Consider the following 24,722-nt stretch of genomic DNA (forward strand, 5'->3'; position numbering starts at 1 on the left):
TTAGTTTGTTCCTCACAATGTTGGTTTATTTGTTCACACAATCGGCCCGAAGACGATCTCTGCATCTCGAGATATGCCAATATGGTGAAAGAACAAAAAAAAAGCCCCTGCCAGTCAGTCCACTCCATATTTTACAGCATAACCTGTACGAATAAAATCCCAGCCAACTTTTAAAAAGGTCAAGGGTGACGCCAACTCTCCCTCTGCAAATGTCCCACAGGCGCAGACTGCTGCTTGCTGCGACAATCTTTAGTTTGGTAATCATTTTATGGCACTGGCAGCAAAGCCATAACTTGATCTCTAAACAACACACGTCCATGAAAATAAATCTCCATTTTTGTTTTTAAAAACGTACAAGTCTCTCTTTTTTAACGATGCATTATGATTTGCAACCAGGCACATCCTTATTTGTCGTTGGTTTTTGATGGAACCCCGAAAATCCGATCGATGCAGACGTTCATCCATATTTTGAAATGAGTGTACGTGTTTCAGTGTCCATTCGACGGCCCCCCTCCCACAAGACGACGGAGTCCCTTCCGAAATATCCCCCCTCCCCACCTTCTCTGGCTGCGGCTGGCATCTGTGTGCTCGTAGGGGTAAAAGGGAGGGATGGGGCTGCGGTCTTTTGACACCCACAAGGCAATTTGCTTTTCCTGATACCCTGCCATTCCAAAGCTCCAATTCAATTGGTCGGCTTTCCCATTTTGCCAAATCCCACAAATCCTTCATGCGAGAGTTCCCTTTAGTTTCTCAACAGTGGTCATCATGGCTCCCTTTGCCTATTCCTCCAAATGTTAGCAAAACAAAAAAATCTGACCTGCAGAGAACGAGAGAGAATGTTTTATAATGCTGAATTTATTCAAAAATTTTTCTATTCTAACATGTTTGACCATTAAATTTTATGATTTTTCCAGTCATTGGTGACTTTTTTTAAAAAAAGTTTTTTTGACAACATCTAAGTTATGTAAACTTAGTCTGCTTTTGACTTGAAAAATTAAATTTCACAAAATCGTGTCTCTGCACAGGTAAAAAAAAAATTTGAGGGAAATTTTTTTTTGATTTGACTGGAGGAAAAGAAAAAAAAAACTTGTATAATGCTTTTTCTTTTTATCATTATTTTGTAAGCACTCCAGATGCAGAAATTGTAATTAAAAAAAAAATAAGAAAAAAAATATAAGAAAAAAATTCAGTTAATATATTGCAATATATTACATCTTACAAATGTAATAAATATATAGTATAGCGTTCATTTTTAAAATAACACAGATTAAGACACATATAAATAAAAGCAAAAAAAATATTTTGCTTTAATCTGATAATTTGAATTAAAATATTTCATTAATAATTCAACTTCATTCACTGAGAAATACGTTCCATCCACAATAACATTTAGTGTTGCTGTGTTATGCTTGTGTTACCTGGTCTTGCAGCATCAGCACATTAAGGACAGCTATCGGTACAGCCTGGTGAACTCTCTTATTGCCCAACAAACCTGTTTACATTCCTCTGCACTGGGGTGACAGATTGATAGATAGATGGAGAAACAGAGAGAGCCAATTAACATCACTCTTCAACAAACTAATAAACAATAAGCTGGCCCATTATTACTAATCACAGGTCAATTTTCAAACACAATTTTCAAAGCATGGGCGAGGAACACAGCGATGCTGTATCAGTCAGTCTGGCGTGGTTTGGACTTCCCATGCAAGCCTGTGACTCATTCTGCATTGTCAGAATAAGTATTTGGCATCTGTGCACGACACCACGCTGGGAGGCTCCACGTTCCTCAGGTCAAGACTTGCTGAAGTATGAAATATTTCACCATCTTGGACGACTGGTTATGGGAACTTGTTTATGCATGCCGTGCTGCGCTAACCACATGGAGAACCAAACGTGCACCAACTCGCAAAACCTCAATTTCCTCGGGAGTGTAATGAAATTATCTGATGTTCACAGCCTTCTTTGAAGACTCAGGTGACGGCAGGCACAAACTCACCTCGTGACCTGCTTATGGAAGTCGGTAAGCTGCTTGTTTGTGACGGATAAAGCGCCTCCTGCTGTTTCTTTTGGAAGACCCTTCAGTGTGGTTTCCAGCCACCGACAAAACGTCTGCAGACACGAGAAAGCCACAACATGTGACAACTGGCCTCACAGCCTCATTTATGAAAAAGAAATCATACTGGAAAAGCTCTGAGATGTATTTAAAAGGCCACAGACAGGATTAGTAAATAAATGTTTCAAAATCTTTAGTAAAACACTGGTCATCACGTTAAAAATAAAATAAAACTAGATAAACATGTTCGTCAAGACAAACTTGGCATGGGAAAGCCAGACCAGAAAGTTTTAAAAAGTAAACGTCCACAAAAATCTGAAAAGTTTTCAGTTTGAAATAGTTTGAAGTTTACAATACTTTTAAAGATAAGAGTTTTGAAAAAGTCATTAGAAAAACAGATGTTAGATAGGAAATGTTAAGCTTAAAGGGGTTCATATGAATAAAATATAATACAGTTATTTTATATTATTTCTTAGTTGATTAACTTCATTCACATTTTTTTATTAGCTCAGTATTTTATTATTTGATCCCCAATTGTTGGGGTGTTGTGAGAAAACCATGGATAAATGTTAATTTGGATGGGGGAAAAGGTCATCTTAATAATAAAAAAATATATTAAAATACCACAGTAAAATGTCTTTTCTTTAAATGAAAGCAAATTTTACATAAGAGTCTGACAAATAAATCACTCTACAACAGGAATAAAATCACATCAATTCTCATGCTAGATGATTACATAATGTCTATTTGTAAGCCATTAGTTAATAATTGTGAGATTCCAATGGGCTAGTGTTTGGGTTAAAGGCGAAGAATAAGTTTAGCACAGATTTCCGTACAGTCAAAAACTGTACGAAAAGTCTGACAAATAAAAAAAAAAAGGGAAAAAAAGTACTAGCCAATGGCAAATCTATTGCCGAGCTTTGCAGAGGGTTGCAATGCATAAAAGTTAATCTGTATTTGAGGGACAATCAGAGTACAAACATACCGGCCGATCAAAGAGCATGATCTCCCAGAGAACCTCCGCCACATCAGGAAGAGTATAAGGCGGCAGGCAGAAACAGCAGGTGTTGATCAGCTGAGTCACTAGCTGCTGCCCATGCTGCTCCATCACCTGGCCAATCAGACGCTTTCGTGTCTCAAAGTCATCCTCATGCTGAAAGACAAGAAAAATTGTTTTATGCAAAGAATGAACAGGAATCAAAGTCTTTCGATTGGCTGGTTTAGCTTACGTCATTGGTGACCCCGGTGTGAATGAGGTCTCTGATGAACTTCATGACGCTGCAGTTGGCATCTCGATGGTCCAGGGTGGTGGCAGCGATGGCACACTGGATGATGTGGACGATAATACTGCTGCTCAGCAACGTGACTGGACTACGCTGGACAAACCTGAAATAAGGAGAAAATAGCTTGTCTTAATGAGTGTTATTTTTGTGTGGAGAGTCGCTGATTTTGAGCTTGTTTTTCTAACACTAGGGCCTTTCCTGCTACAGGAACCTTTTCATAGTCCCAGAACTCATTGTGGAACTACCCACTTTTTGGCCTCACCGGCCATGATTTAAAACGCTGTGAAAACGTAGTTTTAATTTATTTCAAGTATGGAGAACAGCGATAGATGGACAGAGTTGTAGCAAACACTGCCAGTTGTCGTTGGAAATTATTAAGTCCTCCTTTCCGTTCTTTCAAACGCATTTCGTTTACGTCGACATTCCATGTCCATTATTGTGAAAACAGTGAGATTCAACAAAAACTCAGTCTTCCATCCTCCTGTTGTTAACGTTGTTTTTTTATTTGTTTTCATTGTTGAACGACAGGCACAAATTATGTCGCTGTCAACTGGCTTACATCATGAACGTAACCAACACTTAGGCTAGGCTGCACTAGGGAGGCATAATGAAATGTGCAAAAAGTCTAGGGCCATTACAAATTTATTGGACAGAAAAACAAGTCGATCAACATTTTCGGGGTCCAGAGCAGAGCGTTTTTTTATTCACTATATGTCCAGTTGTTGAGAAGACGCAGTCCGACCGCACTGATGTCCCAGGGACACTCAGGTACAGCTGCGCAAGGTGGGGGTATCGCTGTAAGCTTGCAATGGTCCTTTTCATAACTCAGAATCTCTTGTAACTAAATGCACGAATGAGGCAAATTCACGTCTACCACGCCGCGAGACCTCCAGAAGCGCGTAAACGCGTCTTTACATTGACTTAACATTTAAATAATTCGCGGCAGATGCTATATTCGACGTCACTGGGTCTTATAAGCGCGTAAAATTGCTGGTATTTTCTGTCTAGCTTTCGCAAGGCATACTGCACTTTCGGATTTCTTTATTTTCTTTTTCTGCTTTATTTGTGAGCTTTGTTTCATCTATATTTTTTAATTGTTTAATTATTTTAAAATGAATAGTGTACATATTTGGTTAAAATCGATTCCCTATTTTCATTTTTTAAACTTTTTTTGGTTGGTCCGATCGATTTTCGAACTAAAAGTGACAGCCCTAGTACACGCTGTCAGTGCGAAGGCAACACTTGGGAATGGTACTGGAAAATAGTTAGCACTAAATTGTCGCAGTACTTTAGTACTTCGTTGTGCAAAAGGCCCTACTATTGCAGAAGCACAGAACTGGTACCTTGTGACAAGTCTAAAAAGATCGTCCACTGTGTCGGGGTGATTGCGCAGTCCATTAGGCTGCTCTAACAGCTGGAAGGTCGGCATACAGAGAGCCTGCAAAAGGGAAGAATACAACTGCTGATCAAGAACTCTTAGTTCCTCATTAATATTAATCATTCACTGCAGTACAGGGTTCATATGAAATCATTTTTTATGAGGTTAACTGTGTGTTAGGTTACCTGTAGCATATCCAACAGGCCTTGTCTGCATCCTTCCTCCATGCCATACTCATCCACTAGAATGCTGCCCAGGTACAGGAAACAGGAGTGAGGGTACACCTGGTACACACTCACCATCTGAAACACATATACAGCTTTTTGAGATCCACACTGGCTTTTCCATTCCAGTGGACGTGTATCCTTAAGGCACAAAGACAAACCTGAGTAACAAGTGGCTGTAATAGGGACGCAGAGCCTTTGCCTACGCAACGCACTGCAAATCTCAAGCAGCGGCAGCAGCGCTCCACTATCCTGTTATCATTCTGGTGGGCATTTAGCGTCTCCGACAACACTGGCCAGATCTACAACAAAGAACAGAGATGATCAGAAGGAAACGTTTGCAGACAAAGTACTGTGTCATTCAACACACAGGTAAACATACCTCTTGAATGACTTTCTGGCAGGGGTGTGTCTGTCCATTCTCTACGATGGGGTTTGTGTGTCTAATAGGAAAAAAGTAACCATTTAAAAAAATAAAAAATAAAACATCTTTAAATGTGACATTTTTCGGAGTGAAAATTATTGTTTAATGGGATATAATGGGGGTATAACTCCATTTTATCCGCCAGGATTTAACTGGATTGTGAAATATTTACACCTGCAATCTTTTTTCAATAGCATGCTCAGATAAATAATGAACTTTGTCAGCAATAAATTATGAACTTAAAGACAACATGGTGTAGAATTCAGATTAAATGATGTTTCATATATGTTGTAATTTATTATTATTTTCACTAAAATTTCTATACTTTAAAGTTTTTCAAAACCATAAAACAATAGTTTGCAAGGAGGACAAATTCAACAGCCATTAAAAAAGGATGCTTTTTCTTACGTGATAATAATAATAAATTAAAAACAAAAAACTAAAACAAGAAATGACCAAGCAAAGCAAAGAAAACGAGTATTTTGTAAGATTATAAGCTTCCCCTCAAGGGACTTGAGATATTGAAATATTAAATATTCACAGTCCAATAAAGTGTGAAGTCCAATATTGTCCTTAAAGGGCAACGGTGGTGATGATGAGAGTCTTAACCTGAAGATAACAGCCAGTCTGTCCAGCCACACAGTGGGGTCTGATGACTTCCCACTATTGGAGTCCTGAGCCAGCAGCTGGACAGAAAGACAACACATTACTTTACTGCATTAACCAAAGACAGTGAGAAATACAGACCACACAGTCACGGGTATCTAACCTTCCTCAGTGCCATGACCTGAACTGCACACAGATCGTTCAGACACTCCGCGATCTTCTCCAGGGGCAGGCGGGCCAACACCAGCGCTGTGCCTGAGATAAACCAATCACACCACTTAAACAAAACAGCCATACAACAAGGCCATGACTACAGAGAAGTGTGTAAAGAACTAAACCAAAGATTAATAAACATAAACCGCATTTAAAAGGCATAGCTCACCCAAAAATGAAAATTCTGTCATTAATTAATCGCCTTTCTAAACTGTGTTCATCTTTGGAATTGTTGAATATATATACATATATATACACACACACACACACAAAAAGTATTCTTGTAGCTTCATAAAATTACAATTGTACACCTGATGTCACATGGACTAATTTATCGATACCCTTGCTACGTGTCTGGACCCTTTCTGTCTATGGGAGGGTTTAGAGAGCTGTCGGATTTAAACAAAAATATCTTAAATTGTGTTCTGAAGATGAACGAGCGTCTTACGGGTTTGGAACGACATGAGGTTGAGAAATTAATGACAATTTTTATATTTGGGTGAACCAAATTCCTTTAACATAGATCCCCTCCACACCTTTTAGCAGGCCAACTGCAGCTTCTGTGGACAGGGCGAATGAGTCGAGCGCGCGGGCGATGTTCAGCAGGCCCTGGAAGTGCTGTGCCATGTGATCTCGACACACCGAGCAGATGTTGTGAATGGCTTTAGCTGCCACAGAGGCCAACGGCTTCTCCCGCAAACCCTTCATCAGGAAGATCAGAACAGGATCTGCCAACCCGATATAGAAGTCATGAATACACAAAGAGAAACTAAACATCCAGCTTGTGAAGATAACCTAGTAAATCAGATTGTGACAGTCACCTAACATGCAAGGGTTCCGGTCAATCACTTCGCTCATCTCGCCAACTAGCTCGATGCTGGTGTAGCGAACGGCAATGTGGACCGTTTCGGGAAGCAACACTACCTGCTCCAGCACCTCTGTCAGAGTGGGATTATTCTCACTAGAAACCAGCAGAGGGAGACGTTTTAGAGTTACAATCAAACTTTCAATGCAACAATGATTTCACGATTGTGATCTTCGTTTGATTGATCCTGCAAATTGATTGAAAAAATACATATTAAGTGAATCAAACCCAAAGTAATCAGTGTAGCCTGATTCATGAGCAAATGATTCCTAGGGAAAAGTTATTTTTAGTTAATCAAAAACCTAAAAATAAGAATCAAATTGAGAGCTTGTGAATCACAATCTAAATGAATCAGAAAATCTGCATCAATAACCATGGCTATACAAAATATCAGATGTTTAATTTTTTAAAGTCATATCAGCACCAAAGTCTATATTTACTGCAAAACCAAAATTTTTTTAACAAAATGATAACTGTATAATGAAATACTACAAACAGGTTTGAGTGACCTTTTCAGCCTCAAAACACAGGACTATAATGAAATCGCATGAAAGCCGCAGGTGTGAATTTGACTGGTGAAAGCAAGAGCCTTGAACATGAAGCTGTTAAATCAAGACTGAATGCGATACTTACGGATCTATACTCTTAGCTATGGCTGCCATGATAAACAGAACAGCCTCAGTTACTTCCCATGGGGGGTTTCCCTCCTTCAGAGTCGAATACAGCTGATGAGAAAACACAAGGCATTTATAAAAAGAACAGTACGGTTGAATATTCCCTTTGGTTTCTCAGTAAATCATCATTTTAAGGCCTTTTCCTCAAATCACTTTCAGTTCATGTTTCTATTAGAATAAATTCTACCTGAGAGAAACACTCCATGGATCCTACTAGGAAAATAACATCTTTCACAAGATCAGACACTCTCATCCTGAACTCCCCGAAATCATCTGTGTCCTCTGGCACTCCTTCCTGTACAGGAAGCGCAAAATAAGAGATGATGTAGAAAAACGGATGGAAATCATGTAGCTACTAGAAAGAAGTGGCTTGTATTTGAAGGGAAGGATGCTCACATGATCTGGGTCGAGCTGGCAGTGGCGGGCGAGACTGTGCAGTAGTCTCTGTATGTACGGCTTGAATATTCTGTGAATCGCTGGATCGTTCATTTTATAAAGATTTTCTCCCAGACGGTACCAGAAGTTGAACGAGATCTCAACCACCTGGAGGAGGAGAAAAGATTCCCAACAGACAGTCAAAAAGGACGCTTAAAAATCCCATACTCACTTTCACTTGTTACGCGTGAATGTGTTTCACACAAACCTCATACTGGGGATGGCCAGCACAAATCAGCAGTAACTCTAGGGTGCGTAGATCTCCCATGCCCTGGCCAGGAGTCCTTACAGTCATCTCCAAAAATGTCTCAGACAATTCCGTAAAGATCCGGCAATAATTTAGCACCCTGTGGTGAAAAAGGAAATCAAGAAAAGGAAGGAAAAAAACAGATGCAGTTTACAACAGGTTTCAACACAAATCACTTGCTCAGTCCCCAAACCTTATTAATATTGATTTAACCTAACTAATAATTTCACACAATAGTTATGCAATGTATTTTCAGCATTTGGAGTATTACACAATTTGACATCAAACTATATGTAAATTGAGTCTCCTGTATAAAATATTATGCGAATAGCAACTTGACGTCAAGCTCTATTGGAATCAACTGTACACAGACTCCAGATCAGTATATTTGCGCAATTTGAGCATTTACCATAGCAAAGTTAACGTCAAACTTGACCGAAATCAATTAATTCAAGTCTCCTCTTTATCATATTACTTTGTTTGAGCTGCTATCATAGTAACATGCGAACAACAAACTCTACCGAAACCAAATTTGAGACCGGTTACAGTTAAGTGGATTTGCGCAATTTGAGATTTTAGCATAGCAACACGCTAAAATATAACTATGGAAATCATTGAAGAGGCTTCCATTTATAGTAGTGCACATATTGGATCTCTTAACATGGCAAAATCTCAACGTCAAACTCGATTGAAATGAATTGTCTCGCATTTAGAGTATTGCGCAAGTTGAGATTTTAGTTTAGCAACAGGTTAACGTCAAACTATACTGAATTTGAGGGTCAAGTCTCTGGTTTGTTTATTGTGTCAAAAGCTTTTTGTTTTAGCTACACATGTACTTTTATGGTCCTTTGTGACATACAATGCTGTCTTATGGCATCTCACTGGATATCAGAACAGAGATATTTTGTTTAAGGCTTGTGTGAACTGCATTCATTGTTCATAAACAATGCCATACATACTTATCGAGGTCCTCTCGGGCTACAGCCATGTGGTAAGCCGTTTCTAGAGAGAGGACTCCCTGGAAGAGCTGCATGGCCAAAGGCATGTGTATGGCCACATTCTCGATCGCATACAGTGCTGAGCACACGCAGTCCGATGCCGCTTCATGCAAGTTTGTGGACGTCTCATCCCTCTGCTGCAATGAACGAGTCGGGGGAGATATTTACAAAATAAAAGTAATAGAAAGTGGGAGCTTCGTGATTGTCTGATTGCATTTGCTGATCTCACCAGCACTTGAAAGAGAATCATCAGCAATTGATTGCTGGCCATGAAGTTGTTGTCCAGCACTCCTAAATTAAACCAGCTGCCCAAACACCGGAACACCTTGATAAACATCTTCTCATTATGTCCGGACTTCTCCGCACACGTCACCTGGTCAAGGAAATACACCAACAGCAAAGTTTAGTATCATAAACCATCCATTTACATGTTCACGAAGACTCTAAACCACTAAAATGATTTGCATGTGTGGAATGAGAACACAGAACAAAGGCTGAGGGAGTTAGCAAAGTTAAAGCAACATATGATGGCCCAATAGAGGAAGAGATGCGTTTTTATGCCTTGCAAAATTTCCTTTTGTTAATTCTCCCAATTTAAATATTCTAACATATAAAATTATTTTGAATATTGAATATGCATGTTAAATAAAAAATAAATAAATAATATTCAGACACTTATAAATGACACTTACAGCCAAAATAAATGTATAAAAATAATTATTAACAATACTCCTTGAGCCCTGCATGGGGAAGTTACGCATCTTGCATGCTTTAAGTGGCTTAAGGATGTGATGACTGTTAAACTTTAGACAGACTGGCTAGGCATCTTTTTAAGGTTGCAAAGTGCCAAACAAATGACAGAAATGGTTTTGCAGATATCAATGCATCCGGACCAGAAGCGTGACCACTGTGGTAGAGTAGTAGGCCAGATCCTCAATGATCTCTGTCCGTCGATTGGCTCCAATCCTCAAAGAGCGGCTATGCACCTCTTCTGGCAGAACGGTGAGTATCTCAATCAAGAAAGGCATGGAGGACACATCGTTACTGTATCTGGAAGAGCCAAAACAGAGAGCTGGGTAAATACTGAAATTTCAAGATGACAATCAACTATTTTAAATGCAATTCTTTTAGAATTATTGCACATTTCAGGTGATAAAATTTTGTGCTATTTAAGTAATTTTGCAGCCAAGCAAACCTAATCCTGACAGTTTAACAGTATATGGAATAATATCCATTTTATAGTGAACTGTTCCTTTAATGGATCAGTAATGGATCAACCAGGGCCACAGTTAAGAAACAAATCAATAAAATGCAAATGAAGGAAAGTCCCAAGTAGATTCTTACTTTTCTATGAGGGTGTGAACACAGCCTTTCCACGAGGGCATCTGAAGAGCCAGATCTGCGATTGCCAATGCAAGCTGGGAGAGAAAAAGACATTAAAACATCAACTAAACTTTCTGAACAGTTCTCAATATTTAGCACTGCCATTTGGTTGAGATGGACTGTCCCCGTTAACACATCATGAACGCCAGATGTTTGCGGTCACTCATGGACATTTAGGGGTGGGCGATAAGGCAAACATTTCAGATCACCATTTACAGTTTTATCATGATTCTCTGTCATGTTGGTTTTACTTTTTTGTCCGAGGAGTACAGACAAACTAATTTCCATATTTTAAAGATAAAGCCTCAAGGAAACAAAATATATAAAAAAAAACAATGGCGGCTATTTAGGCCAAAGTGGGTGAAGATAAAACTCTGTGTCATAATTGTTTTAGTTGGCAAAAAATTAAAACAGAGATACAAATTGCAAATAATGTAATATACGCATACTATACAAAATCTAAATTTTGTAGTTTGGTTGTTTGAAGTAGGGCTGCACGATATTGGGAAAAAATGACATTGCAATTTTTTATTTTTCTACGATATATATTGCAATATGAAATCTAATCACATTTCTTCTTACAAACAAAAATGGGATGAGCACACTTACATTCTCATTTTAAATGATTTAAAAATCTACACCATCGTGTCAATTGATTAATATGCGTGAGGGAGAGAGAGCAAGACAGCGCTCGTGTTGTTTGAAGATGGTGGGTGTGCGACCGGGGCTCGCACGCTCTCTCTCTCTCGGTTTCTCATGCTCTCTCTCTCTTTCTCACGCTCTCTCTCGCTCTCTCTCTCTCTTGCTCGCTCTCACTCTCTGCCCTGTCAAAACTTTCACTCTATGATGGTTAAGCTGTGCAATTAATCCACGAATCACATTCGTCAAGGGCCGGGGAGCAGCTGGCCCGTACAGTTAATGAATAACGGATCAACTACGACAGCCTACATCACACATCCTGCGATGTGACTATCGTGGATTTGTACATCTCGATAACGATGCTTAAACGACACATCGTGCAGCCCTAGTTTGAAGGTCTTTAATTTGAACTATCTGGTAGAAATAGGTTTTCTGTTTAGATGCATAATGGATTATGTTAACATTTAATTCATACACAATGAAAATAAAAAAGGTTTATTTTAAGGGACAGTTAGGTGTATTTAGCAGGAGCATTCAAGAAACTGAATGGAAAAATTATAAAATATAAAACACTATATAGAATGATTCCTCTTAAAGCAACTGTATTAGTTTTTCAGTCAAGAGCAGTGAGTGATTTTTCTCTTTGTGTTTTGTTGTTTTGTTAACATTAAAGGAATACATTCTGTCAGCTGTCTGTCAATTCTGTCATAGTGTTTTATTTTTTATACCACCATTTACTCACTCAAAAGTGGTTTTAAACCTGGAAACGTGGTTTTAAACGTGGAAAACCAAACAGTTGCTGGTCCACAGTGACTTTCACAGTATTTTATGCTACTATCAAACTCAGTGTGGACCAGCAACTGTTTGGTTACCCACTTTCTTCTAAATATCTTATTTTGTGTTCAGCACAAGAAAGAAATGAATACAGGTTTGGTACAACAGGTGAGTGACTCAATTATGACAAATTTAATTTTAGGGGTGAACTACCCCTTTTATGACAGTGGACTGAATGTTTAGTACTGTCCCTTTAAGAGCTGCACATATCCATTTTTCTCAACTGTTTACTTTCATTTTAGACAACCAAGCGAGTCTACATGTAAACCATGTGTGTTTTGACAATATCAGAACAAAAGATAACTTACTTCAGCAATCAGATGCTGTTTGACTGGGTTCTTAGTGCATATGCTTTGGGTGTAAGCGCTCAGAAAAAGCGCACGTCAGAACAGCACGTGAATTAAATATTTAACCAGTAAGGCTTTAAAGCACATGCAAATAATGTACTTTTCTGATTGTGAATAAGTGCAGTGTCCTGTGAGAGTAACTCTACCGCAGAGTTAACACTGATGTGAATGTATGTGGTGTTGTACAGTATCTTGATACGGCAGCGCCAGAACTACGATATTTCTCTAAAAGCAGATCGTGGAGACATTTTAATCGTCCCCAATCAAAAATTATCATATAGCACACCCCTACGTACATTTTGAGTCTGGACTAGGGCTGCACGATATTGGGAAAAAATGACATTGCGATATTTTATTTTTTTGCGATATATATTGCAATATTTTTTTCTTACAAACAAATAGGGTGAGCACACTTACATTCTCATTTAAAATTATTTAAACATAGACACCATCGTGTCAATTGATTAATATGCGCGAGGGAGAGAGAGCAAGACAGAGCTTGTGTTGTTTGAAAACGGCTTGCTCTCTCTCGGTCTCTCTATCTCTCTCTCTCAATTCAATTCATATTGCTTTATTGGCATGACATACAAAAGGTACATATTGCCAAAGCATTATACATATCAGAATAGAAACAAACAAAACAAAAATACATATATATTCATAAGAGAAAAAAAAAAAAAAAATTACGGTGTGTCACCGGCCTCTGTCTCTCTCTCTCTCGAGCAAGCTCTTTCTCGCGGTCTCTCTCGCGCGCGCTCTTTCCGTCTTTCTCGCGCGCTCTCTCTCTCTCTGTCTCTCTCGCACGCTCTCTCTCTCACTCTGTCTCTCGCGCTCCCTCTCTCTCTGCCCTGTTAAACTTGCATATGGTTTTCAGTCCTGTCAATGATAAACTTTCACTCTATGATGGTTTAGCTGTGCAATTAATCCGCTAATCACATTCGTCAAGGGCCGGGGAGCAGCTGTCTAGTACAGTTAATGAATAACGGATCAACTACGAGAGCCTACATCACACATCCTGCGATGTGACTATCGTGGATTCGTACATCGCGATACCGATGCTTAAACGACACATCATGCAGCCCTAGTCTGGACATACAAATCACATCCAAATCAGGTTTAGCAGATACAACGACGGTTCAAACAGACAGTGATGTTACCTGTGTGACGATGATTGGAGACAGGTCTTTGAGGTTCTGGATGTGAGACAGGAGCGAATCTCTCAGTGAGGTGTGGGTCTCTGGGGGAAGCTCGTAGAACGACGTCTGGATCTTCATCTTCATTGTCTGGGCCGCGAAGTAACACGATTCCACGTCCTGCTTCAGCTGCAGAAGCTGATCCGAGATCTCCCATGCATACATCTGCACAGGAGTACAAAAAAAAATACACATATATGATTTTGAGATTAACCTCATAATTATCAACTATCTGATATTTTTGTCTCCTATCTCTCTCTTGTTAACTGCTCCCTTCAGGCGTCACCACAAAACAATCATCAATATGTTTTATGACTGAAGTGTGCTTAAATGTCTATTGAACATTAAAAAAAAAGAAAATTAGCTAATTTCACATGCATATTTAGCATTGTATCAGTCACCCCACTCTCTAGTTATTAAAACTGAACATCTAGTCGGACCAGTTGTATTTTGCATAGACAAGGAAAAGCAAAAAATAAATAAACAATTCAACATCAGATGCATCACACCAACATTGCTAATGCAAATAAACAGAAGGACTAGGAACCGGGAACTCATTATGTGTAACATAATACACAACCTGAAAAACAGACAATTCTTATTTCATTTATTGTATTTAGCAGTCTGATGTAACATAACAGTGTCAGATTTCAGAGTCGAGATTTCAAGAGAACAGAAATAACTAATCGGAAATTATTTTTCGGAAGTCTGTCTAAATGCAATCTAACCATCTGGCCCCTTAGTACATTTCAATAAATTATTTAATAAAAAAGACGAGATTTGACAAGGTGGTGATAAGCTTATTTATTTATTTTAAGATGTATAAGGGACAAACTGTCTTGGGAGGAGCAGGATAGTTAAGTGTCAAACGTGAAGCCACGCAATTCATACCATTATCGTCACAATACTGCACTAACGTTACTTAGTTCTGCAAAAACCAACATATGAGTTGCAAAATTTCTCCCACTAGTTTGCAATCTTAACACCTTCCTTATCACTCGTTTTGCAGTTTGCTGATGCGGAACTAAGTGAAGAATCAGTAACTCAAAGGGCAAAACAACAAACTTATAGTGTTACCAGAGGCAGCATAAATGCATCTGCCTTGAAATAACAATTGCAACATAGATGTTATTTTTATTAATATCTGAAATATGTCTAATGATAATAAAAGCTGTCTAGATACCTAGATCAGCAAAGTTTTACTTCAACCTACTCTGCTGATAAACCCATCTTAAACTAACTTAGATGATTTTTAAAACACAGTAGCTGATTTCTAGCTACTCTAGGATGGTAAACCGGAAAAAAGAGCTACTAGTTGGTCATTCTGGTGTTTAGGGTGGACAAGCTGGTTTTTGGAACAGCTAATGCCCAACAGGGAACTAGCTAACGTTACCTTGTTCAAAACACAGTATGTGTTACAACATCTGTGTTTCTAACATATTAGTCTAGATGATAAACTCGATTTAGATTCGTGTGTTCACAAGAACTATTTCTGCTAAACCTGATGCTTAAACCCACCCAAAACTCGATTTAAACCCATCAAACCACATGCAGGCTGAATGGATTTAGCAATGGATACAAATCAACCCCCACAACGCATGTGATCAGCTCCACTTCTCAACACAACTAGTGTTTATGGTTTACAAAGATTCACTGCGGCCTCAGTAGATATTATTTTGAACTCAATGCATGTTGTGGAGGTTCATTAGTGAGTAAGGGTGCTGTGGCGCAGTAGGCCCGCTGATGAACGCACCGATCTCTGCAGCTCTCCCAGCCAGACCGAGGCGCGCTCCTTGCCGGCGGGGTCCGGGTCGTGGTACAGCGCCTGCACGGCCTGGAAAACCAGCGGCAGGGTGGGTTTCCCGCCTTCCATGGCGTTTCTAGAGGGTGTAGATATGTGGTAAATAACACGGCTTGCGCTTCTCGGGAGGTTGTAGACGCGCAGGTTGACTGTTTATTCGGCCCTCGCGTTCTCCGATCTGGCCGCCATCTCAAGCAGACACAGGGCGCTCCTGTCAAACAAGTCCGTGTGGAAAGCGCGGCACAGGAACTATAATGAGTCCGGACTACAGCGATTTTATAATAATAATAATAATAACGCGCTCTTCGTGTTAATTCTTAGAACGATATCCACTTCTGAACAGGAAATTCTTCGGGTTGGAATGTGTTTTAACGGTTGTGGTCTGAGTATATGACCTGGTATACTTATTACGAGGATAATTTCATTGGAGACACACCCACTGCTCACGCTATTTAAGGGTCATTCCCGTGAAAGGTGACGGAGCGATTCGTGTTCCATTTGGGAATCGTGATGAATCGATTCCGGTTCCAGTTCCATTCCGATACTTCTTTGCGATTCACAATCTTTAACGCATCCTTCATTGATTATTTTAATGCTTTCAAAGAGGAAAAGGTACTTATTGAATTTAATACAATCAGCAAAAAACAGGAAATAAATAATAATAATAAATCTGAAATTAATTGAATTAACTTAAATACTTATTTCAATAGATATATACTTCTGTTAATTAGTCTTATTCTAAGTATATATAGCCTAAAATATTAAACCAAAACAGTGATATTTATTTATTGAATAAAATAGACACTTTTACAATAAAATGCACACACTACAATTTATTACAATTTATTAACAGTCAGTCACGTCTCTGATTTATGTCTAATAAGTCTTTAGCCACACATAGCATAACACAGAAGGAGTCCTCGTTCTTTCCAAGTCAGATTTGATCAAATATATTTAACTTGTTAGAATCCGACGGAGTCATTACCGCCCCGGTTTTGATTCCCTAAAAAGAACCGGTTCAGAAGAGTCATTTGTGCGGGAATCGGACTACACTTTTCGTCCTGAATGTTGATTCACCAAAAAGAACTGTCTAATAAAATTCGTTCGTGTATTTCGGATGTAATGTAATGTGTCTGAAATATAATATAAATAATATAAACAAATAACATAATAATGAGATCATATTTTGTTTTGCAAACAAGTTTCAACCTCTTTAGTGTTTTTCCCAATCTCCCTCTTTCATCTCTATTTCATTTTCTTGGACATGCACATGATTCTCTCTCACACTGACATAACAGACAAAAACCATGCAACAAAATTCTATATAGATGGCTTTAATACACATACATGTGTGTTTAAGTTTTTAACAACAAAAATCCAAACTATTTTTTACACACATTCAGAGAATTTAAATTTCAATCATTGATATGAAGTTGATAACGGTGCATTACGTAGTTAATCTCTGTAATTTCCAGGATGTCCATGACCATCCTGTAACCCAGGTCGTATCATACCCATGCAACTCAGATACATAGCTTGGTTACAATACAACCTGGGTCAATGGATGGCTTCTGACTTTCGTGAAGGGAAGAAATAGATCATTCAACACAGTGTACAAAATATCTGACACAAACATAAGTGCAGTCTTGTTTCAAATTTGACAAAGAGGCACATTTTAATTTATCAAGAACTTCAAGGAAAAAAAAATACAAAACACTTAGTATAAATAATCGTCAAACTTGCCGGTTATTCATATACTGTTAAATTTGTGTATGAATTAAAAATGTTAACATAATCCATTATCCATCTAAACAGAAAACATATTTCTACCAAAAAGTTCAAATTAAAGACCATCAAACAGCCAATTAAACAGAACTGCAAAATTGCAAACAAAGAACAAAGAGACATTACTTAGCAAAAGCAATACATTAATTGTCAGGTTATGATAAATCATTATTAACCAAATTCACACTGTAATAAGTTTCTAACCCATAAAATAATACTTACCTGCCAAAACCAAAGAAAAGAAATGAGAGAGAGGGGAAGGGAGGATTCGAGAAACGAATGAGAATGAGAAACGAAGAAAGCGAAATGAGGTGTATAAAAAGAGGCCGGATGTATACACTGTAAACCCTAATGTTGTAATTAATAAAGAAATCAAGTTAACATAACTTCACATTACTTATAACACCAAGTTTTGCCATCAAAACTTAAACAGGTGTGTTTAAATTACTCATTGGCAGTAAAAATCTTTTGAATTAAGATTTTAAGTGTTATTAACTCAGAATTTCCATTTATTTAAATTATTCGTACGTCTCTGTTTAAAAATGATTGGTCGCGCTTGAAATTCTGCCTTGACAACAGCGCCGATTGGCCAATATAACACAAGGCGGGAATCGTTTGTCGAATTTGCTGAAGACGCAGCACTGACTGCGGTTCACAATCATTTGCAGGAACACCTGAAAGAAGAAATAAATAATACAGTTTAAAGTTAAATAGGTAAGTAAAGGTTTAAACGCAACGCATAAATATACACACGTTGTTTTTTTATTTCCTTATACGTTTTATTGTCATATTATTTGCATGTTGAAAATACTTTTCCGTTTTACTCTGGCAGCGGGCCAGCTGCACAAGCAGCCAGACAGGCGTTAAAGCAGGCGGGAAGAGAGTCGTCGTGAAAGACCCAGAGTACGCTGGTAGGTAGAATAATGGAAAAATATATATTTAAATTTTGCTTCGTTGCCTTTGAGTATTTTCGAGTTATAAACACGTTCGTGTTACCAACTTTCTGTAAGAACATCTGAATTTCCCGTTTTCCTCCTGTAGGGACAGTAACATTAGCAGGCAGGTGGTTATGAAGCAGACGAGGAGGGGGAAGAGTCGAGGCCACAGGAGTAACGCTACGCTGGTAAATTTTGCTTTTATTTTATTTTTTATACAACTGGACTTAAGGTATAAATGCGTTTAAGTTAAAATCCCCTAACTTCCAAACATAGCCAATGTTTTACAGACTAACTTAGCGCTGTTGTTTACAATAGGCCTAAGCGTGATATTGCGGCTCGAACTTCGAGAAAAAATCTATTTCCAGACACTGAAATGTCTCTTTGTGTAATTTGTGAAAGGACGTTTCTTTTATTTGGTGTAAAATTGGGCTGCCGCGTGAATACTGACTTATGCCTAACGTTAATCCTTATAAGAATTTCTTTGGCCGGTATGTTACTAAAAACCGCAGACCTTTTCCTGCTTGCGACACATTTACAGAGATATTATTAATTAATGAATAGTTATGTGGAATGAAATTATATGAAATGATAGGTCTATGCAAGAAGCTAAACCTCATATATTACCTTTAATTCACAGCCTCTGCAAACAAAGCTGAATTTGTTTACTACAGTCTGGAACACAAGCGTAAAGATGTATATCAAACTTTGGGAATCTGTCAATCTTCCCGATTTGAGATCACACATGTGAATGTAATTTTGCTTTTTTAAACGGGTTGCAACATTAAGGATAGCAGCAAGTATCATTTTGATGAACAACACAACAGACCCATCTCCTCCTGACAGCCTGGAACGCAAGCGCCCTGATGTGTGATTTATTTACAACTAGCAGGATGTGCAAAATGGTACTTGCTACTATCCTTGATGCTGCAACCTGTATAAAAAAGTAAGATTGTTCACATGAGTGATCTCAAATTGGGAAGATTGAGTTTTCACATATTCCCAAAGTTTGATATATCTTTACACTCGCACTCCAGACTGTAGAAAATACACTCAGGGCTGTTTGTACAAGGTAAAGGTAATAATGTTATAAATGATGTTGCTTGCATAGACTTATCGTTTCATTTCATAAGACACAAATATATCATCAGGAATCACAATTATTGATTTTGTTTTGCTTGTACACGTTTTTTGACAATCAAAGGGATGGTTACAGTTGACTTTCATTATATGAATAGCCAAAGACAACAGTTTCAGCAAAAAATCTCCCTTAATGTTCTGCTAAATAAAGTCGCCCACATCTTGGATGGCTAGAGTGAGTAAATTGACAGCAAATTTTTATTCATGAATGAAAAATCCTTTTAAATGTAAATAAATAAATAAATTAACCTTTTTTTAATTAATACATTTTTGTACCTTTGACTGGAATTAACTTGTTATCTTAAAAAATAATCAAGGACACCATGCATGCATGTTGTTACTTTCCCCTTCTTAATTTTTTCAGGTCTACGTGGAGTTTAATAGGATTGCTGGTAAGATCTTGAAAAGGGAATTTTACGAGACCCTTGACCAACATAGTACATGGCTCTTGGACATTTTCAGAGCCAGAACGGGAGTTGCTGGTCAGCTTTTGATGAACCTTCTGAAGCAACAAAGGTTAGTTAGAAGTCCCAATAATTTATCCTAGATATATCTTAGAAGATAGTAGATTGATTCTTTATAAACTGCAATATAGACTTCATAGTTGATCTCTGATTAAATGTTTAAAGGCTATAATAATGTATTATTATCAAGTGGTTTGATTTAATACAATTTTATTTTTTTCACACAAGCTATCAGAGCCAACTGAAACTGAACTTTGGTGCTTCAAGGACTACCCCTTTGGTTTGGAGATGACTCCTGCTTTCTTTAAGATGTGTTTGGTAAGTGTTCCAAGGAGAAAATGTCCAAAAGACACCCTCTATACACACTCTAACACATTCACAATCTCGGTCATTCACACACACTGTATCAATCTAAAGGGTTAATTCACTCAAAAATGAAAATTCTGTAATTCATTGACTCACCCTTGTGTCATTCCATCTTTAAGACACAATAGATTTTTTTTAATGATATTCTGTAACTTTCTGTCCCTCCATTGACATCCAACACAACTACACTTTCAAGGATGATAGGAAAGACTTTGTTGCAGTACTCTGTACTACTGTACTCCAGTGGTTTAACCTCAATTTTATGAAGCAAAACGAGTGCTATGTTTGTGCAAAAAAAACATAATTTACCAGTGTAATTGTTTATCTGCAACGCCCGTTCAAGACAGTATCTCATATAGCACCACAACGTGTGAGTTTTGTATTCATGTGAGAGCAGACGTAATTGCGTGACCGTGCATTGGAGATTATATTTTTTTATAAGTTGTACTTTTTTTTTTTTATTTATTTTTTTTTTTTTGCACAAACAGATTACTTGTGTAGCTTCATGAAATTGAGGTTAAACCACTGGAGTCACATGGATTACTTTAGTGATGTCTTTCATACCTTTTTGGACCTTGAAAGTGGTAATTGAATTGGATCTCTAGTATGGAGGGACTGAAACCTCATGGGTTTCATTAAAAATATTTTAATATGTTCCGAAGATGAACATAGGTCTTTCAGATGTGCAATGATACAAGGTTCAGTAATTAATGACAGAATTTAACATTTTGGGTGAACTAACCCTTTTAGGTTGATATTGATGCAGTGTATGTGAGACGTGTGAATGTGTAATAAAAAATGAAAATTCTGTCAGTAATTACTCACCCTCATGTTGTTCCAAACCTGTAATACTTTCGTTCATCTTCGGAGCACAAATTAAGATATTTTTGATGAAATCTGAGAGCTGTCTCACTCCTCCATAGGTTTCTATTGTAATTGTAACTTGCCGGCCCAGAAAGTTAAAAACATTGTTAAAATAGTCAAAGTGACTACAGTGCCTCAACCTGAAGTTTATCAAGCGATGAGAATACTTTTTGTGCGCATAAAACCAAACAAAATAACGTCTATTCAACTATATATTGTCCTCTTTGTTTCTCTGAGTGAGTTCAAGTAGTCTAACAGTGCAGCACTTCTGGGTTGTACGTCAGAACGTAGGCTCACTATTGGCCAACATCACACACATGACCAGCGTGAGCCTCCGTTCTGATGTACAACCCAGAGGCGCTGCGCTGTTACATATCGTAACGCTACGCTTGATAAATTTCTGGTTCAGCCACTGTGGTCACTTGTACTATTTTAACATGTCTTTACAAACTTTCTGGGCTGGCAAGTTTAAATTACAGAGAAGCCTATGGAGGAGTGAGACAACTCGGATCATCAAAAATATTTTAATTTGTGTTCCGATGATGTATTACTGCGTTGAAACAATGTGAGGGTGAGTAATTACTAACAGAATTTAAAGTTTTTTGGTGAACTAACCCTTTAAGTTGCACCTTTTTGAAATGTAAATGAGCTTGCATGTATGTGAATTAATTTTAATTTGTTAATGTTTTTTCACTAGATGTCCGATGATCACCGCTCAATTCTTTATGTGCCAGTGGGGATTTTGATAGTTGAAGATGGGTCTCCCTCTTCGATTGGAATCGTAATCGAGGGAAAATTAGTGATGGACAATCTACATGACCTTCCTGAAGAAGCAATGTGCCTTCTGTTCGGACTTCTATATGCATTGCACCTGAGTTACCCAAAGTCACTGGGATACATGTTTGACTTCATTCAGCGGATTCTACTTTCCTTGGGGCAGAAAGACCTGCAGCCTAAAACACAATCGTTGGCAAACCAGCTGTTTGGCTAAAATCGAGAAATTGCTTGGCGCACTTTTAATTGCAACACATTTACATTAAACATGGTCTTTTGAAAATGAGACTTAAAAATATGAGCTTAATGTTTTTTTTTTTTTTTAATGTGAGTGTAATGTTCTGTAAAAATGTAAGCTTACTGTTAAACATGAGCTCAATATTTTAATGTGACTTAAAAATGCAGCTTGCTGTTAAAAATATGAGCTACTGTTTTCTAAAAATGTGAGCTTAAGTGCTGTTCAAGTGTCTAAATGTGACTTAAAAATATGAGCTTGATATTAGTAATGTTTCTTAAATTAATGTAAGTGTATAAACCAAATAAAGCTGTTAATGGAAAAACAATATTTGTATTAAATCATTAAAACAAGTAAACCATATAAAACTCAAAAATTTAAGTTAAGTCTATTTGCCTTTTTAAGTTATCTGTACTTGAACATTTAGGTTAATTCAATGAAGAGACCAACATTAGGTCAACTCAATTGAATTGAGTTATCAATTTTGCCATTACTCAATTTTACTTACGCAACCACTTTCCTCAAATCATTTGAGTAGTCTCAACTTATTAGGGTTTACAGTGTAGGATTTACAGTTTAACACTCTTTATCTCTCTCCAGATTATCAAAATTGACCCACAATCTAAGTCTTAGCTAACAAGATAAACTGACAGTTTGCACGTAATCCCTCTGTGACATCAATATGGTTTGTGGGATTTTTAGCAATTGGTTTAGGTAAATCTTGTTTCCAGATTACGGCTCATCCTTGTGCTTGGGGACCTTAAGAGTTTGGTTGCCTTTTGCCTGCTTATACTGCTGCTCTTGAAATGGAAGCCAAGATTTAACAAACTTGTTTGACCCAAAAAACTAGGCCATTACTTTAGGTTAGCTGGTATGTTGTGTATCCATGTGTTTTAGGAAAGGGTTTTAGTAACTCAGTGCACAGATAATACAATGTTAGGCTTCAGAAGTTTCAAAACCTTTCAAAGCAAAGTTTCTTTAAAGCATTAGCCAATTCAGAAATATACAGTAGGCTACTTATAACTTTCACATTTCTTGTCAGACAGCAAATCTGCAGGATCAAGCCAAATCTTAAAAGCTTAATCATAAAATCCTTAAAAAAAATTTAAAAAATACTTTTAAATAAATCAGCTATAAGCATAGATTCCAAAAATGACTCTGTCCTTTAGGCTAGGCTAATCTATATGCTAAGGTTTAACAAGATTTTCAAGTTGTGAGATAACCCAGGACCAAACTAAGTTGACTGAGGCACGTAGTACAGTATATTATACAACTTTTAAGTGGTAAACTTGTTTAATTTGCCAAATGATACAAATAAGTAAATTAAAAATGCTACTGATATATGTGTTGTTTGTGGACTTACATGTAAAGTAATGCTAAAGGAGACTCAATGATAAGGGCCCAACAGTTAATAACTTATATAGTTCAGTTATCAAAACTTTAACAATAAATTCTGTAAAATTTACGGTAAAAACCCGGAAGCAATGGTTGGCAGAATTTTACTGTAAAAAAATATGGTAGCAACATTTGAGGTTTTATTGTTTTAACTTACGTTTAGATTTAAATGCCGTAATTTCATTAACTGATATAATGTTAAAAGGATACTTCACCCCAAAATGAATATTTTGTCATTAATCACTTACCCCCATGTCATTCCAAACCCGTAAAAGCTTTGTTCATCTTCGGAACATAATTTAAGATATTTTGTATGAAAACCGGGAGGCTTGTGACTGTCCCATAGACTGCCAAGTAACTTACATTGTCAAGGTCCAGAAAAGTATGAAAGACATTGTCAGAATAGTCCATCTGCCATCAGTGGTTCAACCGTTAATGTTATGAAGTGACGAGAATACTTCTATTTCAGCCGATATTCTCCAAAATGGCGCTACGGTGGCGCGGAGAGACACAGAGGAGATGAATTGTTGAATAATGTTGTTATTTTTGTTTTCTTCGCGTACAAAAAAAGTATTCTCGTCGCTTCAACATTACGATTGAACCACTGATGGCAGATGGACTATTCTGATGATGATATTCATACTTTTCTGGACCTTGACTTGGCAGTCAATGGGACAGTCACAAAGCCTCCCGGTTTTCATCCAAAATATCTTAAATTCTGAAAAAAAAAAAAAAAAAAACATCACAGGGAGCTTTTAAATACAGTATTAACGTATATAGAAGGTGCACAGTTTAATTCACACAAACACTAAACACCATTATGGTAACACACAAGACTGAAACATTGCAATAAACAATATTTTAACAACATTAGATATAAAATAAATCCCTATTGTACAAAACTGGTAAGAAAAAAACTAAGAAGAAACAGTTATATATAAAAAAAAAACATTGAAATGTAACGCTAGGAATTCTGAGAATGTCAATTTACGGTTATTCACTGTAAATTATAAATTCCTTTTCACTTCCAAATATGGTATACTGCCGTAAAATTATATGTGATGTCTGATATAGTTTTTGACTATTGAACAGTTTTATACTGTAGCATCTTTACAGTCTTTTACCGTTAAATTCACGGTAATTTTTTACAGTGTATATTTTGACTAG

The 24,722-nt window shown here is 37.4% G+C and overlaps 1 protein-coding gene across 1 annotated transcript; it reads right to left on the minus strand.

The window, feature by feature from the left end:
* Positions 1–4: 4 nt before the first annotated feature.
* Positions 5–15,982, minus strand: LOC113060416 (transportin-3-like). Its single transcript, XM_026229318.1, has 23 exons — positions 15,550–15,982; positions 13,761–13,961; positions 10,745–10,818; positions 10,294–10,450; positions 9,630–9,773; positions 9,362–9,537; positions 8,364–8,502; positions 8,117–8,263; positions 7,908–8,015; positions 7,680–7,771; positions 7,003–7,142; positions 6,718–6,909; positions 6,132–6,223; positions 5,972–6,048; positions 5,321–5,381; positions 5,100–5,240; positions 4,900–5,016; positions 4,680–4,774; positions 3,283–3,439; positions 3,039–3,206; positions 1,997–2,109; positions 1,419–1,511; positions 5–817 (listed from the first exon to the last, which is right to left on the minus strand). The coding sequence occupies exons 1-22, from the start codon at positions 15,667–15,669 to the stop codon at positions 1,451–1,453; spliced, it is 2,772 nt and encodes a 923-aa protein (XP_026085103.1). The 5' UTR covers positions 15,670–15,982; the 3' UTR covers positions 5–817; positions 1,419–1,450.
* Between the last annotated feature and the right edge of the window lie 8,740 nt (positions 15,983–24,722).

The sequence above is a fragment of the Carassius auratus genome, chromosome 4 (genome assembly GCF_003368295.1).
Source record: "Carassius auratus strain Wakin chromosome 4, ASM336829v1, whole genome shotgun sequence".
NCBI lineage: Eukaryota > Metazoa > Chordata > Actinopteri > Cypriniformes > Cyprinidae > Carassius > Carassius auratus.

Excerpts from the sequence above, each read along its gene's own strand:
- LOC113060416 (XM_026229318.1), bottom strand. The coding sequence starts at position 15,669 with ATGGAAGGCGGGAAACCCACCCTGCCGCTGGTTTTCCAGGCCGTGCAG. Across the intron at positions 8,503-9,361 it reads GCCCGAGAGGACCTCGATAA|GGTGCTAAATTATTGCCGGA; the intron begins GTATGTATGGCA and ends TTTTCACCACAG. Across the intron at positions 7,772-7,907 it reads CCATGGAGTGTTTCTCTCAG|CTGTATTCGACTCTGAAGGA; the intron begins GTAGAATTTATT and ends TTTTCTCATCAG.